At 46.7% G+C, this 22626-nt stretch overlaps 1 protein-coding gene and 1 long non-coding RNA gene across 2 annotated transcripts; one reads left to right on the forward strand and one right to left on the reverse strand.

The window, feature by feature from the left end:
- The first annotated feature begins 927 nt into the window (after positions 1–927).
- Positions 928–4011, forward strand: LOC310694101. The gene is made up of 2 exons (XR_014519536.1): positions 928–1060; positions 1206–4011. It is a non-coding gene; the product is annotated as an uncharacterized lncRNA (long non-coding RNA).
- A 10350-nt stretch (positions 4012–14361) lies between these two features.
- MCL1 (MCL1 apoptosis regulator, BCL2 family member) lies at positions 14362–21250 on the reverse strand. The gene is made up of 3 exons (XM_083477295.1): positions 20436–21250; positions 16364–16611; positions 14362–15925 (listed from the first exon to the last, which is right to left on the reverse strand). The coding sequence occupies exons 1-3, from the start codon at positions 21178–21180 to the stop codon at positions 15809–15811; spliced, it is 1110 nt and encodes a 369-aa protein (XP_083333421.1). The 5' UTR covers positions 21181–21250; the 3' UTR covers positions 14362–15808.
- Positions 21251–22626: the final 1376 nt, after the last annotated feature.

Here is a 22626-nt window from a genome sequence, read left to right on the forward strand (position 1 = left end):
ATAAATGCAAGGCCACAGATCAATTCCTCAGTGTGCCCCCATTCTGTACACCCCCAGGCCCCTGGCAATGGCTGAATCCTAAAAACCGAAAAAGACCAGCCAATATTTTTAACACCATCCAACCACTGGTAGTCAAGGGCAGTGGCGTAGCGTGGGTTGTCAGCACCCGGGGCAAGGCAAGTAATTTGCGCCCCCTAACCCATGGATTTGCGCCCCCTAACCCGTGGATTTGCGCCCCCTAACCCTAACCCCCAGATGTTGTGCCCGGTGCGGCTGGCCCCCCCTGCACCCCCCACGCTACGCCACTGGTCAAGGGTAATCCTTTAAACATGGGAACAGGTTAGGACTATGCTACATTTATCATTTAGGATGCTTGCACCCTGATCTTGCAGCCAAAAAGGCTCCAAGAATGGCTTCTGGACCAACAATCAGTTAAAACAAGGAGAGCCTGCAGGTTTGCTATTGAAAAGACACAACATAAAAGGGAAAAGGGACAGAAAAAAGGGGGGGGGCAAGCACAGGAACTAAATCTTAATTTTTTATGATCAACTGGATTGGGAACTGTTTGAGGGTAGAGACTGCCCTATGGATCTAGTCTTTCAGCAGAGCCAGGGCTGATAAAACTTACCTCTCTCTGTTTTGCCTCAGGTATGACTTAAGCCATATCTGAGCTGGAAATTAAAACCCACTATGATTGTTTCCCTCCCCAAAAAAGACCCTGGGACGTGTAGTTTGGGGAGAGTGAAGACTGTTTTCTAACTTGGACTCCTAAGCGCCACTTCAAACTGGAATTCCTAGCGATCCTCGGGCAAGAAAGACTTTCCAGCGAAACAGCCTGACATTGATGATGATGATGATAGAATCATAGAATCACAGAGTTGGAAGAGACCACAAGGGCCATCGAGTCCAACCCCATGATGATGATGCCATGGACATGATGGAAGGAAAAGTGAGTCAAAAGTGTTAAGGGGAATCAGTTCTTCAACTGATGCAAGGCAGCTGGGAAATGTCTGACTGATCTGATGGTTATTAGACCAGCCAGCTGTGTCAAGAAATTATGGTAAGTTGAAACGCCTTCAGGTCTCAGCTGAGGAATCACCCACATGCATATGCAAACACACAGTCTCAAGACATTGCCTCCTGAACTCCCACCCCTGCCCGGTATTTATTTGTTAAATGAATATCCTGCCCTTTTCCTTCCAAAGGAACACAGGACATCCAACAAGAGATAAAAGAATAGCGGACATGTTAAACATCCTAAAATGATTCCAGCACAGATGCGGATTGGGAAAGATCTCAGCTTTAAAGGCTTAGAAGGTCTTCAGAGGGTGCCGAAAATACAACAGAGATGGAGCCTGTCTGATATACAGTGGGAGGGAGTTCCAAAGGACAGGTGCCAACCTGCTAAAGGCCCGTTTCCTACATTGTGTGGAATGGACTGCCTGGTAAGATGGTATCTGCAGGAGGCCCTCAGTTGAGTGGTAGACTGGTCTATAAGAGGTAAGGTACCCTGGTCCCAAGCTGTATGGAGCCCTTTACACCAGGACTAGCACCTTGGACCTAGGTCTGCCTGTAGCTAACTGGCAGCCCATGCAATTCTTTCAGCCCCAGCAAGCAGTCAGTGACAACAGACGATGACTCCATCCCTGTTTCTGACAGTCTTCCAGATTCATCATTGAGACTTCATCTTTCAGGATGAATGACTTGTCCTCTTTTTCGGATGTTTACAGGGGAACTGACATTTGCAACTCAGCTGTTCTGCGCAATGTTTTGCCACAGTTGGTCAACTGTAGAGGACAAAGTACTCAGATAACCCTTTTTTGAGACGCTGTGACCTAACCGTATGTTTCCCAGTCTCCAATTTCGACGAGACTTTAGCAAAAGTCCGCTGGTTCAGCAGAGAGATGTCAGCGCTCAAGATCTGTGGTGAATCCACTCAGCTCTCAGGAAGGTGAAGAAATTCTGGGATCTTTACTGACTTGCTTGGGCTGGGGGCGGGGGGCAGAAGAGCATCAAAGTATAGGAAGAGACACTAACCTCCTCTCTCTCACCCAAGAAAACCCCAGCAGCAACTTGGAGCCCCTCCAGACTAGTGTTTTTTGTGAGTGTGTTGTGCTCTGCAGGCTGCAAGTCGAAAACTTCACATTCCCTGCCCCACCGCGGACGGGAGGAAAAGGCAGTGAGCAATGGATTACAGTCATACCTCATGTTATGTTTGCTTCATGTTATGTTTTTTCAGGTTATGTCCCGCGGCGACCCGGAAGTACCAGAAAGGGTTACTTCTGGGTTTCGCCGCTCGCGCATACGCAGTAGCGCTACCTCACGCCGCACACCTGTGCAGATATGGCGCTTCATGTTGCGGGCTTTTCATGTCGCAAACGGGCCTCCGGAATGGATCCTGTTCGCAACCAGAGGTACCAGTGTAATAAACACAGAGGGGGAAAGTCCAAATTTCAATGATGTTTCTTCTGGAAAGAGGTCCCTACATAACCGGCCAGTGAAGAAATCCAGAGGAAAAATTATAAGAGAATCTGAACTAAAAGGAGGAATACAAGCCATTGTAGGGGCTTCCCTGGATTTAGGAAATGGTCTGCATTGTAAATACCGGTACCTGTCTAATTGTGACCAGAGAGGCAGTATCAAACTAACATTTTAGGATCCAGATGTATGGGATAAATGTTGGATTTCCAATTTTTACATTTGCTGACAGGGAGCTGTTATTCGAATTAAAAGGTTTCCCAAATAACCCCCACCCGCCCAATGGCAATTTAGAAATATCCTTTCCTTGTACCGGCTATTTATTTGTTTATTAGATTTATGTACTTGCCCTTCATCAAAAGATCTCAGTGTGGTTCCGAAGATAAAAATACAAGATAGAAACGGAAGTAAGTTATTGAAACGAAAACTAGCAAACAATAGCCCCCTCCCACAAACACACAGTCGAAGAGGAACATTTCCCCCTGAAGATATATAAGCGAGGGGAGAGAATTCCACAAATGGGGAGCCACTGCAGAAAAGGCCCCGTTCTCGTGTTGCCACCCTCTGGACCTCTCTTGGAGGAGGCACACGAAGCAGGGCCTTAGATGGTGAATGCAGTTTTCGGCTGAGTTTATATGGGGAGAGGTGGTCCTTGAGGTACCGCGGTCCTGAGCCTTACTAGAGAAAAGGAACTGCAGTCTGGAAATTCCTGCTGGAAGGAACAGGAAGTTCTCAAGCTGTAAGACTCATGCCTTTGTCACATATCCTAATAATGTCTGGATATGCTCCAACTGATAAGAAGGGAAGATTGGCCCGAATGCAGGTGTCGGAATAAATATGCCCGGGTTAGAGGCCCAAAATGCCTACCCTGCTAGCAATCTATTTTCCAGAAATCAAAGAGATTATCCATTAACAAACGCTCACAATAAGCCCAGGCTTGTGGGAGAAATTTCAAATTGCCAACATTGAGTGCAGACCTCTGCTATTGATCCAAGAAGTATACAGGGTCAGAAGAGGTTTAAAAGGTGGTATGAATGGTGCTTTTAAAACACTGTTTTAAGCCTTTACTGAGCTGCATTTCCAAGTGATGCCCAACACAGCCTTGGACGGGCCACTACAACAAGGCCCCGTACGCAGACAGATTTTGTATTTCCGTCCAACCTCAGGTGGAAGACATCACTCATTGTCTGTTAGCCTGTCCCTCAGATAGAGACCCAAGAGATCCCTTTCTGAAACCTTTGATCACACAAGGAAGCAGGTACACCCTGGCAAAAATGGTCCAGTTTCCTTCGAATGACAGTAGTAGCTTCGTAACACAGGGTCAGGAGATAGATAAAATCGCTAAAAAAATTGTTGTGGTGATTCAGAGGTTTAAATGGAATCAAGGTGAATTTGAGTTTGTCGGTGTCTCTGCAACCTCCCTCTGACATCAAGGATCTTGGCTCGTATTATGGATCTCTATTGTTTTATTGGCACTGTTGCTGTGGGCTTGTCATGGCCTTTGGTTGGAACAATAAACTTATATTGCTTGAATGAATGTGTTCTTGATCTAGCAATAGGGCTGCCAGGTTAAGAGCATCCCAGACCCTGAGATCTCAGGGTCTAAACCTGAGTCCTAGGGGTGGCCCCTGGTGATTCTTCCTCTGCACTCTGTCTCCCTACTGCAGGGGTAGGCAAACTAAGGCCCGGGGGCCAGATCCAGCTAAACTGCCTTCTAAATCCAGTCCGGTCTGGGAATCAGTAATAATAATAATAATAATAATAATAATAATAATAATAATAATAATTTATTATTTATACCCCGCCCATCTGGCTGAGTTTCCCCAGCCACTCTGGGCGGCTCCCAATCAATGTTAAAAACAGTACAGCGTTACATATTAAAAACTTCCCTGAACAGGGCTGCCTTCAGATGTCTTCTGAATGTCAGGTAGTTGTTTATCTCTGATGGGAGGGTGTTCCACAGGGCGGGTGCCACCACCGAGAAGGCCCTCTGTCTGGTTCCCTGTAACCTCACTTCTCGCAGTGAGGGAACTGCCAGAAGGCCCTTGGAGCTGGACCTCAGTGTCCAGGCAGAACGATGGGGGTGGAGACGCTCCTTCAGGTATACAGGACCGAGGCCGTTTAGGGCTTTAAAGGTCAGCATGTTTTTACATGAGAAGAATGTGTGCTTTTATTTAAAATGCATCTCTGGGATATTTGTGGGGCATAGGAATTCATTCATCCCCCCCCAAAAAAATATAGTCCGGCCCCCTCCAAGGTCTGAGGGACAGTGGACCGGCCCCCCTGCTGAAAAGGTTTGCTGACCCCTGTCCTACTGAGTCCTGGAGATGGAGATTAATTGGAACAGGAAAGAGGGAGGAGGGAGGACAACTGCCCCACAGCCTTTGCAAAGATTTAGAGACGGAGGTTAATTGGGAGGGAGAAGCAGAGGAGAGCAGCAATCATTTGCATCTGGCTCTTACCAGGATGAAGCCTGCAAGCTGCATGAGTAGTCTTCTTAATTTTAAAAAATTTAAGGCCCTCTCAGCCACCTGGAGATCCAAACCCTCCCCATGCCACCTGGAGGGAGCCAGTCAAATCTGGAGATTTCAGGTCAGCTGCAATTCAATCAGATCCCAATGGAGCAAGGGCTGATGAATGCCACCTCAGGATCCAGAAAGCCCGGAAGCCACTTTTATGACACCTTGTGTCCTGTCATGGGAAGTCGGAATACAAATGTGAGACAACTAAAAAATAAATAAATAATAGCCATATTGAGGGAAGGCAATTAACATGCAAACAAGGGTCCTGCCTGCATATGAACTATTTTATTTTACTTTTTAAATGCAACAGCTGCTTTGTCATCTAAAAAAGCAAGGAGCATAATAGGAAGAGTCACCGCAAGCCCTGTGAAAGAAGAAAAACGGCTAAGGTTCTTTCTGAAAAGCCCAGCAACTACTCAGACCACCAATTATACTGAGAAAAACAGATTTTCTTTCTTGGGGAAAAAAAGAGAGAGAGAGAGAGAGAGCTGTTCTCTTTTCAGACCTGGACAGGACCCAAGAGTGAATTCATGTCAGTGGAATGCCTGTCTCCTGCTGTCTGCTGAGAAAACTCGATCGAGACTCTGGCAGCCTCATTCATGGCCTTTTCCTACATGCCCATAGTGCTGCTTCAGGCCTTACTATCGCTGGAGATATGAAGACTCCTCCTTACCCTTCCGCCATTTTCAATAGGGCCTAATAGCAAGCCAAGAGGTCTTGGTCCAATGCAGTTTGATTGACATGACTCCAATACAACAGCGACATTCAGGTGGCAACCCATGCCTGGCAAATAGGATCGGTAGAATTACTCCCCCCTCACCACACACACAGATTTGCACCTTGGTCCTACCACCTGAAGGGAAGCCCAAAGAGAAACCAATGCATAACAGCTGTCGTTTTTCCTTAACTCTGTGTGGCGAGGTCAACTGATGCCACGTCCGTAACAGAAAATAGTTCCGATGCCAAGGCCCTGCAAGAACTTGATTTGGAACACAGAAACCATCGTTTGTGCCTTCCAACCCTCTGGTCTGGGATGAGGAAGATTCCTCTGGAGGGTCACTGCCGGCCAGGAATAATTGATACTGAGCAAAACAGATCAGTGGTCCAGACTCAGCAAAAAGCAGGTTCGTCTGTAACCACTTTGAGGTGGGTACCGGTAGTTTGTTTTTACAGTCAAGTTGTATATTCATTTATGAAATACATGGAGCTTTGTCCCTGCTAGCTCTGCTTACCAACCCGCTAGAGCAGGCATCCCCAAACTCGGCCCTCCAGATGTTTTGGGACTACAACTCCCACCATCCCTAGCTAACAGGACCAGTGGTCAGGGATGGTGGGAACTGTAGTCCCAAAACATCTGGAGGGCAAAGTTTGGGGATGCCTGCGCTAGAACCTCCCCTACCTGCCCCATGCAACTACTAAACTCACCTTCCACCTTCCCAACCCAATTTCTTCATAAAAGCCAGGACTGCGATGAAGCGCGGCATATCCTCCAACGGGGGCTACGCAATCACAGCTGTACATTTTTATGTATATGGGAAGAAATAATAAATACATGTCCACACAAGGTTGCCTTCTAGGACTGGGGTTGGAAAGCCAGGTGCATGTTATGTACATGAGTGCAGGTAGTTGCTTTGGTGTCCTATGGAACAGAAGTCAAAACTGGACTGGTCAGCTTGGATGCCAGTGTGCTGAAGTGGCTCAACAGAAGCAGGCAACCTTTAGCCCTGCGGTCACACGAGGCTTAATTTCACATAGCCCTCAACCTTCTTGCAAAAGCCCTATAGAAGCAATGATCTTCCAGAGCCACTAATAGGCAGTCAATCCCATCCTCCTCCCTGAGTTCTCCAAGGGGGAACCATACAGAAAACAGACCCTTTTGAGATATATACATCTACGGCAGCCAAGTGAGTCTTCCATGACAGCTGCCTGACCATTTGAAACCTTTTCTTGCTCCCTCCTTGGTTTCACGAGAGGCGCATACGCAAAAGGGCTTTCAGTCTCACTTCCAGCTCTCATCAGGGCAGCAGATACTGCAGGAACACAGTTTGGAATTTAAACGGCGGTCCCTGGGTGTTTCATTCGATGCTTTAAACACGCAAGTGAGCTTATGGAACTCAAAGCAAGACGTTATTTGGAGTGTGGGGGTCTGTAAAAGGAAGTGCTGTTAGCCACACCAGTTTAGTGGTTAGAGATGAGATACTTCTGAAGAGCAATTGCTGAGGGAGGAGGACAGCAGAAAGATGCCCCTGGGAAAGGACTTGCAAACGGAAGGCTGACCAGATGGACGCTTAAATCTAGGCAGCGCCGAGTTACACTATGGAACTTGCTCTCCCAAGAGGCAGCGATTCCCACCAACCTGTTTGGCTTTTAAGGGTCGACAAAATTCATGCAAGATAAGGCTATCAATGGCTAATAGCCACAATGGCTATGCTCTGCCGCCTCCACAGTCAGAGGCAGTAAATGTTTCTGGAAACCAGTTGCTGGAAACCACAGAAGGGGAGAGTTGCTCTTGTGTTCGAATCTTGCTTATGGGTTTCCCACAGGCATCCGGTTGGCCCCTGTGGGAACAGGATGCTGGACTCGATGGGCCACTGCCTTGACCCGGCAGGCTCTTCGTATCTCGTCCAGCAGGACTATTGCTCCATTTTTACAATAGCTGGAAACAGAACTTCCATGTTTAGTGGTAGTATATCTTTAATATCAGGTGGCGCTGTGGGTTAAACCACAGAACCTAGAACTTGCCGATCAGAAGATCGGCGGTTCGAATCCCCGCAATGGAGTGAGCTCCCGTTGTTCAGTCCCTGCTCCTGCCAACCTAGCAGTTCGAAAGCACGTCAAAGTGCAAGTAGATAAATAGGTACCGCTCCGGCGGGAAGGTAAACGGCATTTCCGTGCGCTGCTCTGGTTCGCCAGAAGCGGCTTAGTCATGCTGGCCACTTGACCCGGCTCCATCGGCCAATAAAGCGAGGTGAGCGCCGCAACCCCAGTCGTTCGCGACTGGACCTAATGGTCAGGGGTCCCTTTACCTTTTTACCTTTAATATCAAGATGAGGGAAGGAATTACAGAGGAAAGCTATTGCTTTTGTTTCATGATACTGGGCTTCTCAGATGTACGTATCTGGTTTGCAGGAGATTAGGAGAGGCTAACTAGTGGCTCTCTAGATACTGTTGAGCTTGCAACTCCTATCTGTCCCAGCCAGTGCATGGCGAACAGTCAGGGATTACAACATCTGGAGGGCAGGAAGCCCCAGAACAGAGGAACATTTCGCCTGATCTAGTTGGCATACAACAAGCAAGCCCTTTCTGGTGCAAAAGCAACGGAGTCCTCTGGTGGAAAATCTGTTCACCAATGGTGCCTCAGCTACCCAAAGTTTGGGGGAAACTGCCTGCATATCTGACAAACACACTTCCCCAAATACTGTAATTAAAAAGAAAATGAAAGTGTTGTGTGCAAACATTGACAAGTACAAATAACTGAGAGGAAGGCACACTAGCAAAGAGTGCTTTTCACCTCGTCAGGCCTGTGAAGGAAACGCTGCCTGTCTGCTTGCCTGGATAAAAGCTTCCCTTTCATTTATTTATTTGCAAGGCCTCTTATTACAGGAAAAGCCACAGCAATGACTTCACCGGGGAGGAATGGCGTTAACATTTGGATGGCTTTATTTTTTGCTTTCGCAACCGAGAGCTAAAAGCAGCTGCATTAAGTTAGGCTCCGTGGAAAGGGCCGGATGGCTTTATGAATCAGCTAGATCCCAGACGAGGTAGGCAAAAGAGAAGGATCAGCCCAAGGCAGGGATCCTCGACAGACTCTGCCGAAATCCCTAATCAAGCAAATCGAAGGGCTGCTCCCTTTCGGAGTCTTTCCTTGAGACTTCGGTCAATTGTTTTGAAGGAGTCCAGCACCCTTTGAAACAGATGGTGCCCTTGACAGCCATCAACTCATGTTGTTTGCAAATGAATCACAAAAAAGCCTAAGAAACCCATTTGCAAAAGGCAGCTGCAGTTGGGTCACCATGGACCTCTGAGAACCCGACCTTTGGAGTAAGCATCTAGTCCCCATGGCTACAGGAGGGCATTTTGAAACATGATCGCTATGGCGGTAAACTCTGGAAGTAAGAATAACTGGAACTACAAGAGAAGACTGTATTCCTAATCCAGATTCTCCCCTGACCCCCATTCATATCAACACAGACCCCGGGCTGGATCAGTGCCACACAGTGAAGTTGATATGTAAACAGAGAAGGCTGATACTCAGTGCTGCTTGCCATTATTTGCCTAAACAATTCAGCCAATGTTGAAGTGAGTTCTAACAGGCAAAACTGATTTTTGTTTTTGGCAAGAAAGACACACAGTTTAGTGGAGACCCAGATTTGTTTTCCTCCACAGGAATATCATTGTGTGTGTGTGTGTGTGTCCTTCCCTTGGGTTTTTGTTTTTTTAAAAAAGCATGACCTCCTCCTTTGCTTTGAAGAACAGCCATTGAATTAAGCACCACACCCAACCTGATTTCCAAAACAGCCACCTGTGTGTATTGCAAAACTGAAAAACAAAACATTTGCTCAAACTTACAAAGGCCTACTTTTGGGGAAAGGTGCAAAAAGAACTCCCCTGTTAACTAGTCTGGATCAATCAAGGCTGGGAAATTATGAGTATGTGCTTAAGGGCAGAACGTGTTGGGGTTTGTTTATTTTTTTGATAACTGGGAATTCCCTGGCAAAATACCCACAGCTACTTTTTAGTTTTTATATGTTACGAAGAATAAACCCTCCCCAGGGCCTTCTCGGTAGTGGTGCCTGCCCTGTGGAACGCCCTCCCAGCAGATGTCAAGGCAATAAACAACTATTTTACTTTTAAAACACAACTGAAGGCAGCCCTGTTTAGAAGTTTTTAATGTCTGATGCTGTATTGTTTTAATATTTGGTTGGAAGCGGCCCAGAGTGGCTGGGGAAACCCAGCCAGATGGGCCCGATATAAATAATAAATTATTATTAGGAGTTATTATAGTTTAAGAGGAAAATGAACTCCATTAGGCCCAATTGTTATGTAGTTTCACTGCATTTTTTCACAGGAGATTCATGGATCCCTTCCCACTTTAACACCTTCATAGCAGGGCAGAATGTTTCTGAACTCCAGTAACTATTCCTGTGAGTGGGCATGGGCCAGCCGGCTGCATTAGGTAACCATTTCAGTGGTGTATTTATGCTTCAAGTCTAGTACCATGGAAACAATACGTTCACCCACCTATTAAAAGCAAATGATCTTGACATTATTAACCTTCCAAATGGCAGGGAATGGATCTTCTGGGGGGTGGGGCAGGGCGGGATCTTCTGGCAGACACAGCAATTGTGAATCACTCTTTCTAGAGGGAAATTATTTCCAGGCTGAACATACCAAGCTAGCAAAAACCCCAAGGGTAACCCCGGTTAGGTAACAGGACTACCCAGCAGCAGCAGCAGCAGTAAGCTTGTGAGCAAGAATTCACTGCTGGTTGGTTGGAGGTGCTTGAAACATATGAAGAAAATGTGGGCGGTTCCGGAGCAAATATGTTTGTGATGCTATAGGATGCATAGCAAGGTTAGCTGAACTACAAAGATCCTTCCAAAGAGGAATTCTGCGGAGAACAGGGGCATTTTAGATCCTGTCCCATTCTTACGATCAGGTTAGGGGTATGCATGGCTTTGAGAAGAATACTGTGGCCCTACAGGTGCGGTTGGACTCCCCAACTTCTATCACCCCATGTCAGCATAGTCAATGGTCAGGAATGATGGGAGAACTGGGAGTTCCACCATTTGGAGAGCTAGATTCCCCATTACTGACCTAGATCACAAGTAGAGGGGTCTGTGCTGAGGGATGGGGAAACTTTGGCCCTCTAACTGTTCTTTATTTTCTAGATCCATTTCAATCAGGGCTTTGGTCTGGAAAGTGCCCAAAGCGCCATATATGACAACCTCTGTCAGGAGAGAGACGGGGTAATGTATCCGTTAATCCTAATTGACCTCTTGGCGACTTTCAATACCAATAACCATTACCATGACTGGGAGCGGCCGCCGAGACCATATAACACCGGTCTTGAAAGACCTACATTGCCTCCCAGTACGTTTCCGAGCACAATTCAAAGTGTTGGTGCTGACCTTGAAAGCCCTAAACGGCCTCGGTCCAGTATACCTGAAGGAGCGTCTCCACCCCCATTGTTCTGCCCAGACACTGAGGTCCAGCTCTGAGGGCCTTCTGGCGGTTCCCTCACTGCGAGAAGCCAAGTTACAGGGAACCAGGCAGAGGGCCTTCTCGGTAGTGGCACCCGCCCTGTGGAACGCCCTCCCACCAGATGTCAAAGAGAACAACAACTACCAGACTTTTAGAAGACATCTGAAGGCAGCCCTGCTTAGGGAAGCTTTTAATGTTTGATGTGTTACGGTATTTTAATATTTTGCTGGAAGCCGCCCAGAGTGGCTGGGGAAGCCCAGCCAGATGGGCGGGGTATAAATAATTAATTATTATTATTATTAACCACTGTATCCTCCTGGAAAGGCTTTCTGAGTTGTGGGTGGGCAAAATTGCTTTACAGTGGTCCCAGTCCAATTAAGGAATGTTGAAATGACGTTTGATTGAAAATAAGTGGTACTGGTAAAGAGATGCTTAGGAAAATGTAAATAGGGACTGATAATTGGAAATGGATATCTATAATAATAGGTTAATATATGGAGCAAGGATGAAGGTTAGAGGGTAAGGATTTGCTGAATTTAATATCTGAACTGGAATACAAAATGGGAGGTGTGAGGAGGTCAAGAAACTAGTGAAGAAAATATAAGATTTGAATATATATATATAAATACAGTGGTCCCAGTCCTACTTGGATGGTTGTCTTCATCAGCTGATGCTTGGGGAGTCTTTTTCGGCATCATGGGGTCTTCAATGTGGGGTCCCTCGGGGCAGTTCTATCCCCCATGTTGTTTAATATTTATATGAGGCCGCTGAGTGGAGTCTTCCAGTTTTGGAATGTGTTGCCAGCAGTATGCTGATGACCCACAGCTCTATTTCACCTTTACATCTGCAGGGGGAGTCAGTTGGTGTACTAGACTGGTGCCTTGCCTAGGTAATGGACTGGTTGGGAGCCAACAAACTGAAGCTCAAGCCAGAGAAGATACTGTTGATGGGTAGTCCCCTAGACCGGATGGATGGGAGTCTGCCTGCTCTTGAAGGGGTTACACACCCTCTTAAGAAGGGATGTATCTTGGGGGTGCTCCTGGATCTATTGGCGTTGCTTGAAACTCAGGTGGTCTTTTATCAGCTTTGGCTGGTGGCCCAGCTATGCTCATATCTGGACAGGGATGAACTAGGTTGATTTACTGCAATGCGTTATACGTAGGCCTCTGAAGATGGCTCAGAAACCTCAGCTAGTACAAAATTCAATGGCCAGATTGCTCACCAGAACAAGACTGTTTCAGCATATAACGCCAACCCTAGCCCAACTGCACTAGCTGCCAATTTGTTTCCCAGCCCACTTCAAAGTGCTGGTGTTGAACTATAAAGCCGTACATGGTTCAGGACCTCAATGCCTTGGGGCTGCCTCTCCCTATATGAACAGACCGCACTTGTCATCCATGGCCCTCTTCTATGTACCTGCTTCCTTAAAGGTTCAGAGGGTGGCAACACAAGAGCAGGCCTTTTCTGTAGCGGCTCCCCATGTGTGGAATGCTCTCCTCAGAGCGGCTCACCAGGCACTATCATTACATGTCTTTAGGCACCAGGCAAAAACATTCCTCTTTACCCAGGTCTTCAGCCATTAAGTAATCAATGGCCTGTTAAAGGGATCTGTTATTAAGATTATTTTATTATGGCATTATTATGCTTTGTATTGTTATTATGCTCTGTAAAATGTTGTCCATGGCCATGGGATCTTTTGATATAAACTGGTATATAAACCGAAATAATAATAATAAATAGTAATAATAATGAAGAAAACAATTACCATCAGCCCCAGCTAGCACAGCCAATGGCCAGGGATATGAGTTGTATTCCAGCACAGGTTTCCCTCTCTGGCATTAGAAGCATGAAATGCTTGATTTTCCTCAGGATTCCCTTGAAACGGGAGCACAGGGAATTGGCTTTTGTCAACTTTTGCCAAGTGCAAATTAGCAGAACAGAGTCCAATGAAACATCTAGAACTGTGTTTAAATAGTTAAGTGAACGGTCTGGTTATAAAAACCCCTCCCTCTACTTTTGACAGAGAGATTTCCTGTTATGTGAAATATGTTGCTTCAGAAATTGCCCGATCTACCCTAACCAGGAAGCATCCACCTTTGACACAAACACTGCACCACTAACTAGAAACAGAACTTTGCAGAAGGTGCAGATTTGCATATTTCCAGGGCAAAGCTTTGCATAGGGCCAGAGTGCACCACCAGCACATTCAAAGGCATTACAAAGTTGGTGTGGAGGATTGTGAAAATGGTTTCATACCTCTTGTCTTAAGAGTCACAGCACTTAGAAGGGGAAGACTGCTTCTTATATAAATTTAGGACCCACCCTATTCCTATGACTGTAATCTGTTTTCAATTCTGAATTTTAAATTGTTGCAATCTGCCTTGAAATCTGCTAGTTAAGGGCGGGTGGTGGTAGTAGCAGTAATAAAAATAATCATGTAAAATACAGCACTTAATTTCAAAGAGACTACTGCAATATTGCACTAATATACCGTATTTTTCGCTCTATAAAACGCACCAGACCACAAGACACACCTAGTTTTTCGAGGAGGAAAACAAGAAAAAAATATTCTGAATCTCAGAAGCCAGAACAGCAAGAGGGATCGCTGCGCAGTGAAAGCAGCAATCCCTCTTGCTCTTCTGGCTTCTGGGATAGCTGTGCAGCCTGCATTCGCTCCATAAGACGCACACACATTTCCCCTTACTTTTTAGGAGGGGAAAAGTGAGTCTTATAGAGCAAAAAATACGGTAACTCTCACCTTTTTTTAACTACCGTTGAAAAATGTATATAGGCATAGATATGCTAAGAGAGCTATGGATAAAGGCAGTGCAGTGGGGAAACTGAAGCACTCCTGATGCTGTTTGACTGCAACTCTCACCAGCACCTAGGGTTATAAGCTTACCCACCACTGATACAGAGATACCAGTCATGGCAAACCCCAGGGGCATAATCCAGGATCCAGCAGTAACTGGCTACTTTTTCACAAGCCAGCCAGGGGTGCCCCCCTCCAGAGCCAGCTGCAAGATTGAGTGACAAAAAAAGGAAGAAGAGAGGCCAGGCCTTCTAGTAGAGTTTGGCCACAGAGAAGGCAGGATGTATACAAATATAGCTTCAATTGTTTCATGTTTCTGCCTTAAGAGAAGGCACACACTGCAACCACCTGTGAATTGTTTTATTGGACAGTTTATGTAAACAAGAAAGTCTGACCATAGCACCATGTTGAGTCTATGCTTTGTTTTAGGTTTTCACATCTGCCACAATCTGGTCTAAACAAAGCTAACAGTACAGCGAAGACTAAACGCAATCTAGTCAAACTGCAAAAACAACTTAACCTCTGGCTCCTATACTGAACCCTTCTGCCTAATAAAGAGTTCAAGAAACTCCAAGTCTACAAGCCCCTCTCATATTCTCCCTCAAAGATTCAGATTTATTCCGTGCATAGGCCATAATGTCTTACATTGCTAACTCATTTGAGAAATTTTATTCTTAGAGACAAGTATGACATTCTTTTGTAAGTTTAGCTTAAAATAATTGGCTTTAAAGAAAGCAAGAATCAAAATAAAGAAGGTAAAAAAACTTAAGATTTGTGGAAATGCCTCCCCTGGCAACCATGAAGAAAGAAAACATTTTAAAGAACAAAAAGAAAGTCGCTTAGCTGTACTTAGATGGTTGTTCAGTAAAGTCACCTGGCAGAACCAAGTTGTTATTGAAGTACATAGAAAGGTAGGCCCAGATTATGTGACATTTAGAGGGCTAAAGAATAAAGAGCTGCAAAACCTGAATCTAATTACATTAAAAAAAAACTCTTTTACAACCTTTCCCAAAGATAAATCTCTTTTAAGAGTATACACTTTGTACAGTTTCAGCTACAAATGTACATACATTTCTGCTGACTTCCCCGTGAAGGTTTATACATATTTACACTATTGCGCTCCATGTCTTGTGATAACTTGGGAGCTATGGCAGTGTACGCTTCCAAGGGGAGGGCAGAGGAGAACAGGAAACAAAAACTGAAGGGAGTACATAGAACAGGATCAGCCCTTGATGCAATGAGATGGGTTCAGATTTTGGAGTTTTCTCTCTCCACAGCAGACACAACACACATCTGTGCCAGCGAACAGATAAGGCATTTGCAGTGTTCACCTAAAGGTCCTTCATTTTGCTCACCGCACAAAGCATCTTGCACGTCACCCCTAACACGCCACTCTCTTCTCTGAAGGTGATAATTTAGATACCCTGCTTGGGCGTATGGTCACAGTTCTGTGCAAATAGAACACTACCTAGCACATCCAAGAGTTCTTATAAGCCCAATGTGGCTGTGGGTTCATAGTCCAAGCCCAAGACTGTGCTCAGGTGGGTTTCAGTCCTCTTAGCTCCACCACTGGAGGAAGCGGAGTGCGTGTTCCTTGGCTTGAAGGATCTACTCCCAATTTGTCAAGACATCCTTGTTGGTGACATTCTAAAACTGACAGTTCAGACCAAACTTTCCATGGGATTTCGAGGTGTTTTAATTCTCCCGTCAACTTTCAAAGAACGGCTCAGTTTTCTAGTCACAGTAGAACAGGATAGTCCAAGCTAGCTCCTCACTGGGAGCACTCCTTGACTCACCGGATCATGTAAGCCAAACCTGCTCCTATTCCAGCCACGCCTGCAAAAGCCATCAGAACGCTTCTGATGCTGCCTTCTACGTCCTCTACATGGAAGAAATTAACAAATCCCTCCTAGAAGAAAGAATTGCATTGTTAATTGCTTTTAAGCACTGGCAGCCATGTGTGTCTGACTGCTTCAAAGAGAATTCGCAGGAAGAATGGAAGGTAAAACCATGTCCTGAGCAAAGTCCAACATCCAGCAGTTCTCAGTCCAATCCACTCCCCATTTTCAACAACCGCAACCACGCACACACAAACAATGTTCCCTTTGTGGGAAACCAATTTTAGCGTAGCTCTTTTAAACATCTCATGACAGATATTCACTCTATTTATGGAGAGTTAACATAGGGAGGCAGCCCTAAAATCTGATGAAGCATGCATTCACTTCCAGAAAGATCAGGTACAGGAAGGTATTGGGGTCTCCAGGTTTGGATTTTGACTGTGAAGAGTTACAAGGGAAAGGGGCAGCACAACAGCACCTACCATTCAGCCCCACCATGACTCACTTACCCAGGCATTATTGTTGAGGATCCATTCCCGCTTGTCTGTAACCAGAACCTCGGTGATGAGCTCTGCCAAAGGACCGATGGCACTCTCCTGATTGATGCACTTCAGATGTTTGGCAACAAAGGCACCAAAAGAGATGAGAGTCACAATTCGACCCCAGTTTGTTATGCCGTCACTGAAAAGGTGCTTTGCAACTTCTGACACAGTCTTCAGGTCATCCTCTTTCTTTATTTCAATCTTCCTTAGCATTCCTGAAGAGGGGGTGAGCAATAAGCAAGGAACACAGGTGAATATACTGAAAATTCCACATTTAAGTGTGCAAGAAGTTTTAACAATCAAAATCATTAACAAAGCAGTTTAGTTTTCTCCCCCTCCCCCACTCTTTGCTCTTTGTTTTTGGAAGGATTGAGGTTGTAGTACTTGGTTGAATGAGCAATGGATGGTGGGTGGGCACTGATGTTTAAAACAGGGTCAGAGCCTGAACATGTTGATGGGATAAGCTTGCTCAGAAGTCTTATTGGCAAGAGTTTCCCCCTCCCCAATGAGACAGGGAGCGTATGTGCTGTCCTAGGTGGGAGGCAATTATTACTTACTTTAATTCTGGGGCTATATGAGTTTTTAGCTGGTCAGCTGTCTTTGTCGTACAAAGTGATTGGTTGGGATTTTGTAACTGTAGGCTTTTATTTGATTATTAATATACTGTATTGCATTTGATTTCTATTTTGTGCTGTTTTAAAATTCTTTTGCATTGTATTTGCTTCCCATGTTGTACATTGCTTTGAGATTCATTTAAATGGTTTTCACTTCCCATTTTGATGTTCTGTTTTTTTATTTTGACTATCACTTTATGAATTTATTTGAATACAAAGTGATTGTCTGAATAAAAATAAGTTCTAGCACTTCCTGAGAAGAACATGAAAATGTTCTAGAGCTGCTTTAGACTTGCAGATCAGCAGCTGCCTGTTTCAGAGTCCAGTTCTCAGACAAACTTAACACAACTCCTACTTACAGCCACTGATACCTGCAGCCCTAGACCAAAGCCCAGCTCTAGCGTCTAAGTATTTTTTAATACAAAACAAGGAATCCAGCAGCCGTCATGCTTTGAGCTAGTGGTTCAAGACTTGAATCCTGGCAGTACAATTCTGTCCTTAAGGGTTAAGCAGCCTTCAACTATTAGCCACTGATACTTAAAAGAAACTTGAGGAAGATGAAATCCAGAAGTCAACAAGGAAGTGACTATAGCTAGTTCATTTTCATGATTCAGGAACAGAGATGCTTGCATCCGCATTTAGGAGTTGCCCCAAAGCAGTCTTTATTGTGAGGCAGTGATTCAGAAGGCTTAAAGCAAACCATTAAACATAAGTCTAATGAAATTTGTTCTTATACACTAGATGAGTGAGCCAAGTCCTAATGCTTCCTAACCCAGAAAACAAACAATACCTCTGTGGGAAGTCTGTGCCATTGTGACTTGTGTATATGCAGGATGCAAGGAATGTTCTACAGGACATCTCACAAATAGCTACTGTCAAAAGTTTTTCTTGCCCATCCACATTACAAAAACCTGAGCAGCTCAGCCACAAGGGTAGCTGGGAGGGGACAGACAACTGGAGGACACTGACTTAGAGGTGGCAAACCATAGAGGCTCGCTAGGAGTGTTCAAATTACTGGAGGTTATTTTAAGGCTACTTCCCAACTCTACATAGTCAGTGCCCTGGCTAATGTAATATACTAAAATAAAGGCAAATGAGAATGGCAAAGTGCTGGTAAATAGCAAACCTGCTCCAAAGCAACTCAGAAGGAAGTTAGTTGTTCACAGCAGGAACCAGCTAATCTTTTATCACCATGTTTACAATGAATTATATTTCACTTGCTAGGCAGGAGCAGGATGTCAGCAAGAGCTAATCTGTATCCAGATTATCTTCTTCTGCCTGCAAGAGTTTCTCCCCACCCCCACTGTCAAGCGAACTAAATTCAGTTTCGTTTCTGCTGGGCTTGGTGCTTTCACAATGACTCCTTGCAGAAAAACAGGGTGGGAAGGCAGGCTGGGCCACCCACAAACTTCTGGCTGCCAGGGTGGCCTCTCAAGAAGCCTGAACTCTACTGAAGATCAGGAATCTGGCCCAAACTGCACAGAACAACCAACCAGACTCAAATGTGCAACCTTTCAGTCCACGGACACATCAGGAACTTTCCCTTCAACATCCCTATTTACTCTTTTTAAACTTTGGACACTCTTCCAATTCTTTTTCATGAGAGCCCCGCCATTTCTCCCCTTTACTTGCCCCTCCAACACATTCCCCCTCCCACCCATCGATTTCCTTTGCTACATTCCCATCCCAAGGACACCCTGATCCACTATGTTTAGCTCCTCACCTTCACTTCCCCCCCCTCAGGCCACCTGCTTTCCTCCCTCCCCCATCCCAACCCCTACCTCTAGCACTTCACCAGCCCTACAGGTGCTCACCTCTTCCATTCACCCCTTACAGCTGACACCCCCAACTTTTCTTTGCCCCATACAAGCTCCTTTCATGCTCTTCCCTAAACACACCTTAGTGAGTGCTTCCCGTCCTCCTCCTTCCCCAGTCCCTTTCCACTTCAGTACCCTGCTACACTTCCTACTTCCCGTTTTTGCTTTTTTATAACAATAAATCTTGTATTAGTTTTTTGTGAACCACCTTGGCTGCTTTAAGAGAAAGGCAAGATACTAAAATGTCAGTAAATGTGAGATGCTGTTTCCTCCTCTCCACACCCCGTGACTTAAGCCCCCCATCAGTTATTACTCCTCACTGTTTCCTCCCAAGCAAGCAAACAAACGCCCCCATTTCCTTCCCACACTCATTCTAAGAAAGCCACACCTCAACTTCAGTGTATGTAATTAGAATAATTTTATTTTAAATGTTGCTTTTCTCTTCAGCCACCCAGGAAACATTGCTGGGGAGTGTTCCAGTCTGTCAGCTTGCCTGACTGGCTTCAACTAGCAATCAGGCACTTGGTGTCATAGGTCCCAGGCAGTGGGGTACACTTCCAGAAGATTAGGCAGGCATCCTCTTGAAAAACTGTTTTATGCCAATGGGCCTCTGCAGAGCCTTTTATATTCTTAAAATGAAGCAGCCACTGTTATGGCTATTCTGTATTTTATATCTCTTCCATAAATGTTGTTGCATCTGTCTCTGGTATTTTGTATCTGTAAATAGTTCCCACAAAAAAGGCTGCCCAAATGTGGCCCATGGCCTTCTGCTTCAGGCTTTCCTCACAGGATAAATGGGTCTTTACCAGTTTGTTAGGCCTATGGTCTTTTCTTGCATGTACTTCCTGTTTTCTGTATATGTTTATCATCTTCATTGAAAACAGCTTCTGTTTCATTTATTTAATGAGGCATCATCATAGCTCAAGGACACATTCCAGCCAGGCGAAGAACACTTAAGCATGCAAATGACAGAGCCTGGGAAAAGGGGGTGTGATCTCAAGAAAAAGCACAACCCCCCCCCACCCCACATCATCATCATTATGGACAGAAGCTAGCTTGGGCTGCTTTGGGGGCAAGTTATAATCTCCCCCAGCCCTTATTTGTAGACCCCCTCTGGCTTTCTTCTTCCCTTGACCTTTTTCCATCCCCAATGAAGGGTGCCAATCTGCGATTCAGAGGGGGCGTGGCCCCAGAACAGACCCCTCCCCCACTATTCATTATTATGGCTGTCTAGAATAAGAAATGATTCATCATTTCTTCCCCAGCCCTCTTTTAGGCACCCCTTCCATTTACTCTCCCCTCCCCCGCAAAAAAGGGGTGCCAACCTGGTGCTGTCGAGGGCAGTGCGCGGCCTAAAAAACTGGCACCACGCCCACCTCCCGCTGCTCCTGTGAGCCGCCCTGGCCCCTTTTCGGGGCGGCTTGCAATAACCTCGACACCAGGATTAAACGGCGAAGAGGCAACCCTCTTGCCCCTCATCTCCCCACTTCCTCCAACCCCCTCCCTCCCTCCCACCTCGGCCCAACTGCGATTCCAGCCCCCGCGGGGAGGGGGGTTGGGCTAGATGACCTCGGGGTTCCCCTTCCCCCCTCCGCTCCCATCACCCACCTTGGAAAGCCAGCTGGTGCTTGTCGAGGATGTTGTCCCCGACCCGCCGGAGGGTCTCCAGCGCCTGCGAGGCGGCGGCGGCCTCCTCCTCCTCGTGGGTGGTCCCCAAGCGGCCCAGGAGGCCCTTCAGGATCTTCTTCCCGCCGCCTCCCGACGGCCCTTTGGCGTCGCCGTCGCCCGAGGCGGCCTCGCGCAGGTACCGGCTCACCAACTCCAGCGTCACTTTGCGCAGGTCGTCCGGGGCGGACGCCGCCGCCGCCGCGTCGTCGTCCCCCTGCGAGGACGGGATGGACTCCAGCGAAGGGGTGGGCGAAGGCAGGTCTCCGGCCTCCGCGGCGTCCGCCTCGGCCTCGTCGTCGTCGCAGCCGTCCAGCTCTCCCTCAGGGAGCGCCAGCGCCAGCGGCCGCGCGGCGCCGCCAACGGCCGCCGCGGCGGGGGAGCCAATCAGCGCGCGGGGCGCTACTTCGAAGGGCCCAATCCGCGCCAGGGGCCCCGCCAGGGGCGCCCCGGAGCCAATCCGCGCCAAGGGCCCCTCAGGGAAGACGCTGGCCCCCCAGCCGCGCCCAATCCGAGGCGAGAACGGGCCGGCGCCCTCAGAGCGGCCGTTGGCGGTGAAGACGGCGGCTGAGGCGGTTGGGGCTCCATTGCTGCTGCCGCCTCCGCCGGCCCCCGGGGAGACCGGCGTGGCGGGCGCCATGCTCGGTGCGCCCCCACAATACAACACCACCGACTTCTTGTTAAACATGGCGGCCTCCTCGCAGCTTTCCGCGAACTCCGAAGCTCGTCGCGCAGAGCTGTGAGAGGGGAGCGGCGGCGGCGGGGAGGGTCTTATAAAGGCTCTGACGCGCTGGCGTCAGAAGGGACGTGGCATGCGACGTGGGCTTGGGGCAGTGACGCGGAGGGGAGGGGAGGTGGGCGTGGCTAAAACAGGCCACCATAGACGTTTAAAGGGTAGAAGGAGGAGCCCGCTTTTGTATAGGGCGCTTCTTGGTTGCTCCATTGTTCAGGGGCGGGCAGGTGGGGACCGGTTAGTAGTAGTAGTAGTAGTAGTAATAATAGTAGTAGTAGTGATAATAATAATTAATAATAATAAATTTTATTTATGCTCAGGGCGGCTAACACCAGTAAAATTACAGTAAAAACATAATAGAGGGGGGGGAACCCAATTTAAAATACAGGTTAAACTGCAATTTAAAATGCAGCCTCATTTTAAAAGTAGCCCGTAGTAGTAGTGATGATAATAAATAATAATAATAATAATAATAATAATAATAATAATAATTTTGTTTATTCCCCGGCCAGAGCCGGGCTCAGGGCGGCTAACACCAATAAAATCACAGTACAAAACATAATAGGGGGGAAAGAGGGGGGGACGACCCAATTTAAAGTACAGGTTAAAATGCAATTTAAAATGCAGCCTCATTTCAAAAGTAGACCATAGATCAAAACCATAAGGGGAGGGAAACATAAGGGTCAGACTGAGTCCCAACCAAAGGCAAAGCAGGCGTCAGGGTGGTTTCCCAGTAGACTGGCCCCTTTCTTTCTGATGGTTTGTTCTTCTGTCCCCTTGCCAATCTAGTCCAGCATCCTGTTCTCACAGTAGACAGGTCCCCTAAGACCAGGGAGTGCATCTGAGACACGTGGCCAAAATTTTGCAGTTCGAGATTAGGGTTTTGCCATCCTAGATCAGGTGGGTTTTTTTGCGTTTCTGCATTAGAGGTGCCTGGCGTGCTCTGGTCCATGGGGTCATGAAGAGTCGGACACAACTAAACGACTAAACAACAACAACATATATTAGAGGTTTGCTATTTTAGATTAGGGTATTGCAATCCTGCATTAGGGCATTGCAATTCTGGATTAGAGTTTCGCAGCCCTAGTTTGTGGGCTTGCAGTTCTAGATTAGCATTTTCCATTCTAGATTGGCTGTTTGCCATTCCAGATTAGTGGATTGCCGTTCTAGATCAGGCAGGGCAGAAACCAGGAGCGGATGTCTGAGCAAAAAAAGCTGAGGCTGAAAGTTGAGTTCTGAAACCGAAAACTGAAACTGTAAACAAGATTCCTGGGCTGCGCCGTGTTTGCTCTCCCATATGTACTCTTTACCCTCCTTCGATTCCAAGCGTGCGTCTGACCTGTTCAGCCACTGTGCAAACACTTGGCTTCGGTTTCTGGATTCTGGTAATCTGGTGGAAAC

Source organism: Podarcis liolepis (genome assembly GCF_965112155.1).
Source record: "Podarcis liolepis genome assembly, chromosome: 15".
NCBI lineage: Eukaryota > Metazoa > Chordata > Lepidosauria > Squamata > Lacertidae > Podarcis > Podarcis liolepis.

Bases quoted from the DNA above. Each gene is read 5' to 3' on its own strand.
- MCL1 (XM_083477295.1), bottom strand. From the start codon at position 21,180: ATGTTTAACAAGAAGTCGGTGGTGTTGTATTGTGGGGGCGCACCGAGC. The intron at 16,612-20,435 runs GTGGGTGATGGG...CCCCCTCTTCAG, and splicing joins GCACCAGCTGGCTTTCCAAG to GAATGCTAAGGAAGATTGAA. The intron at 15,926-16,363 runs GTAAGTGAGTCA...TCTTTCTTCTAG, and splicing joins TCCTCAACAATAATGCCTGG to GAGGGATTTGTTAATTTCTT.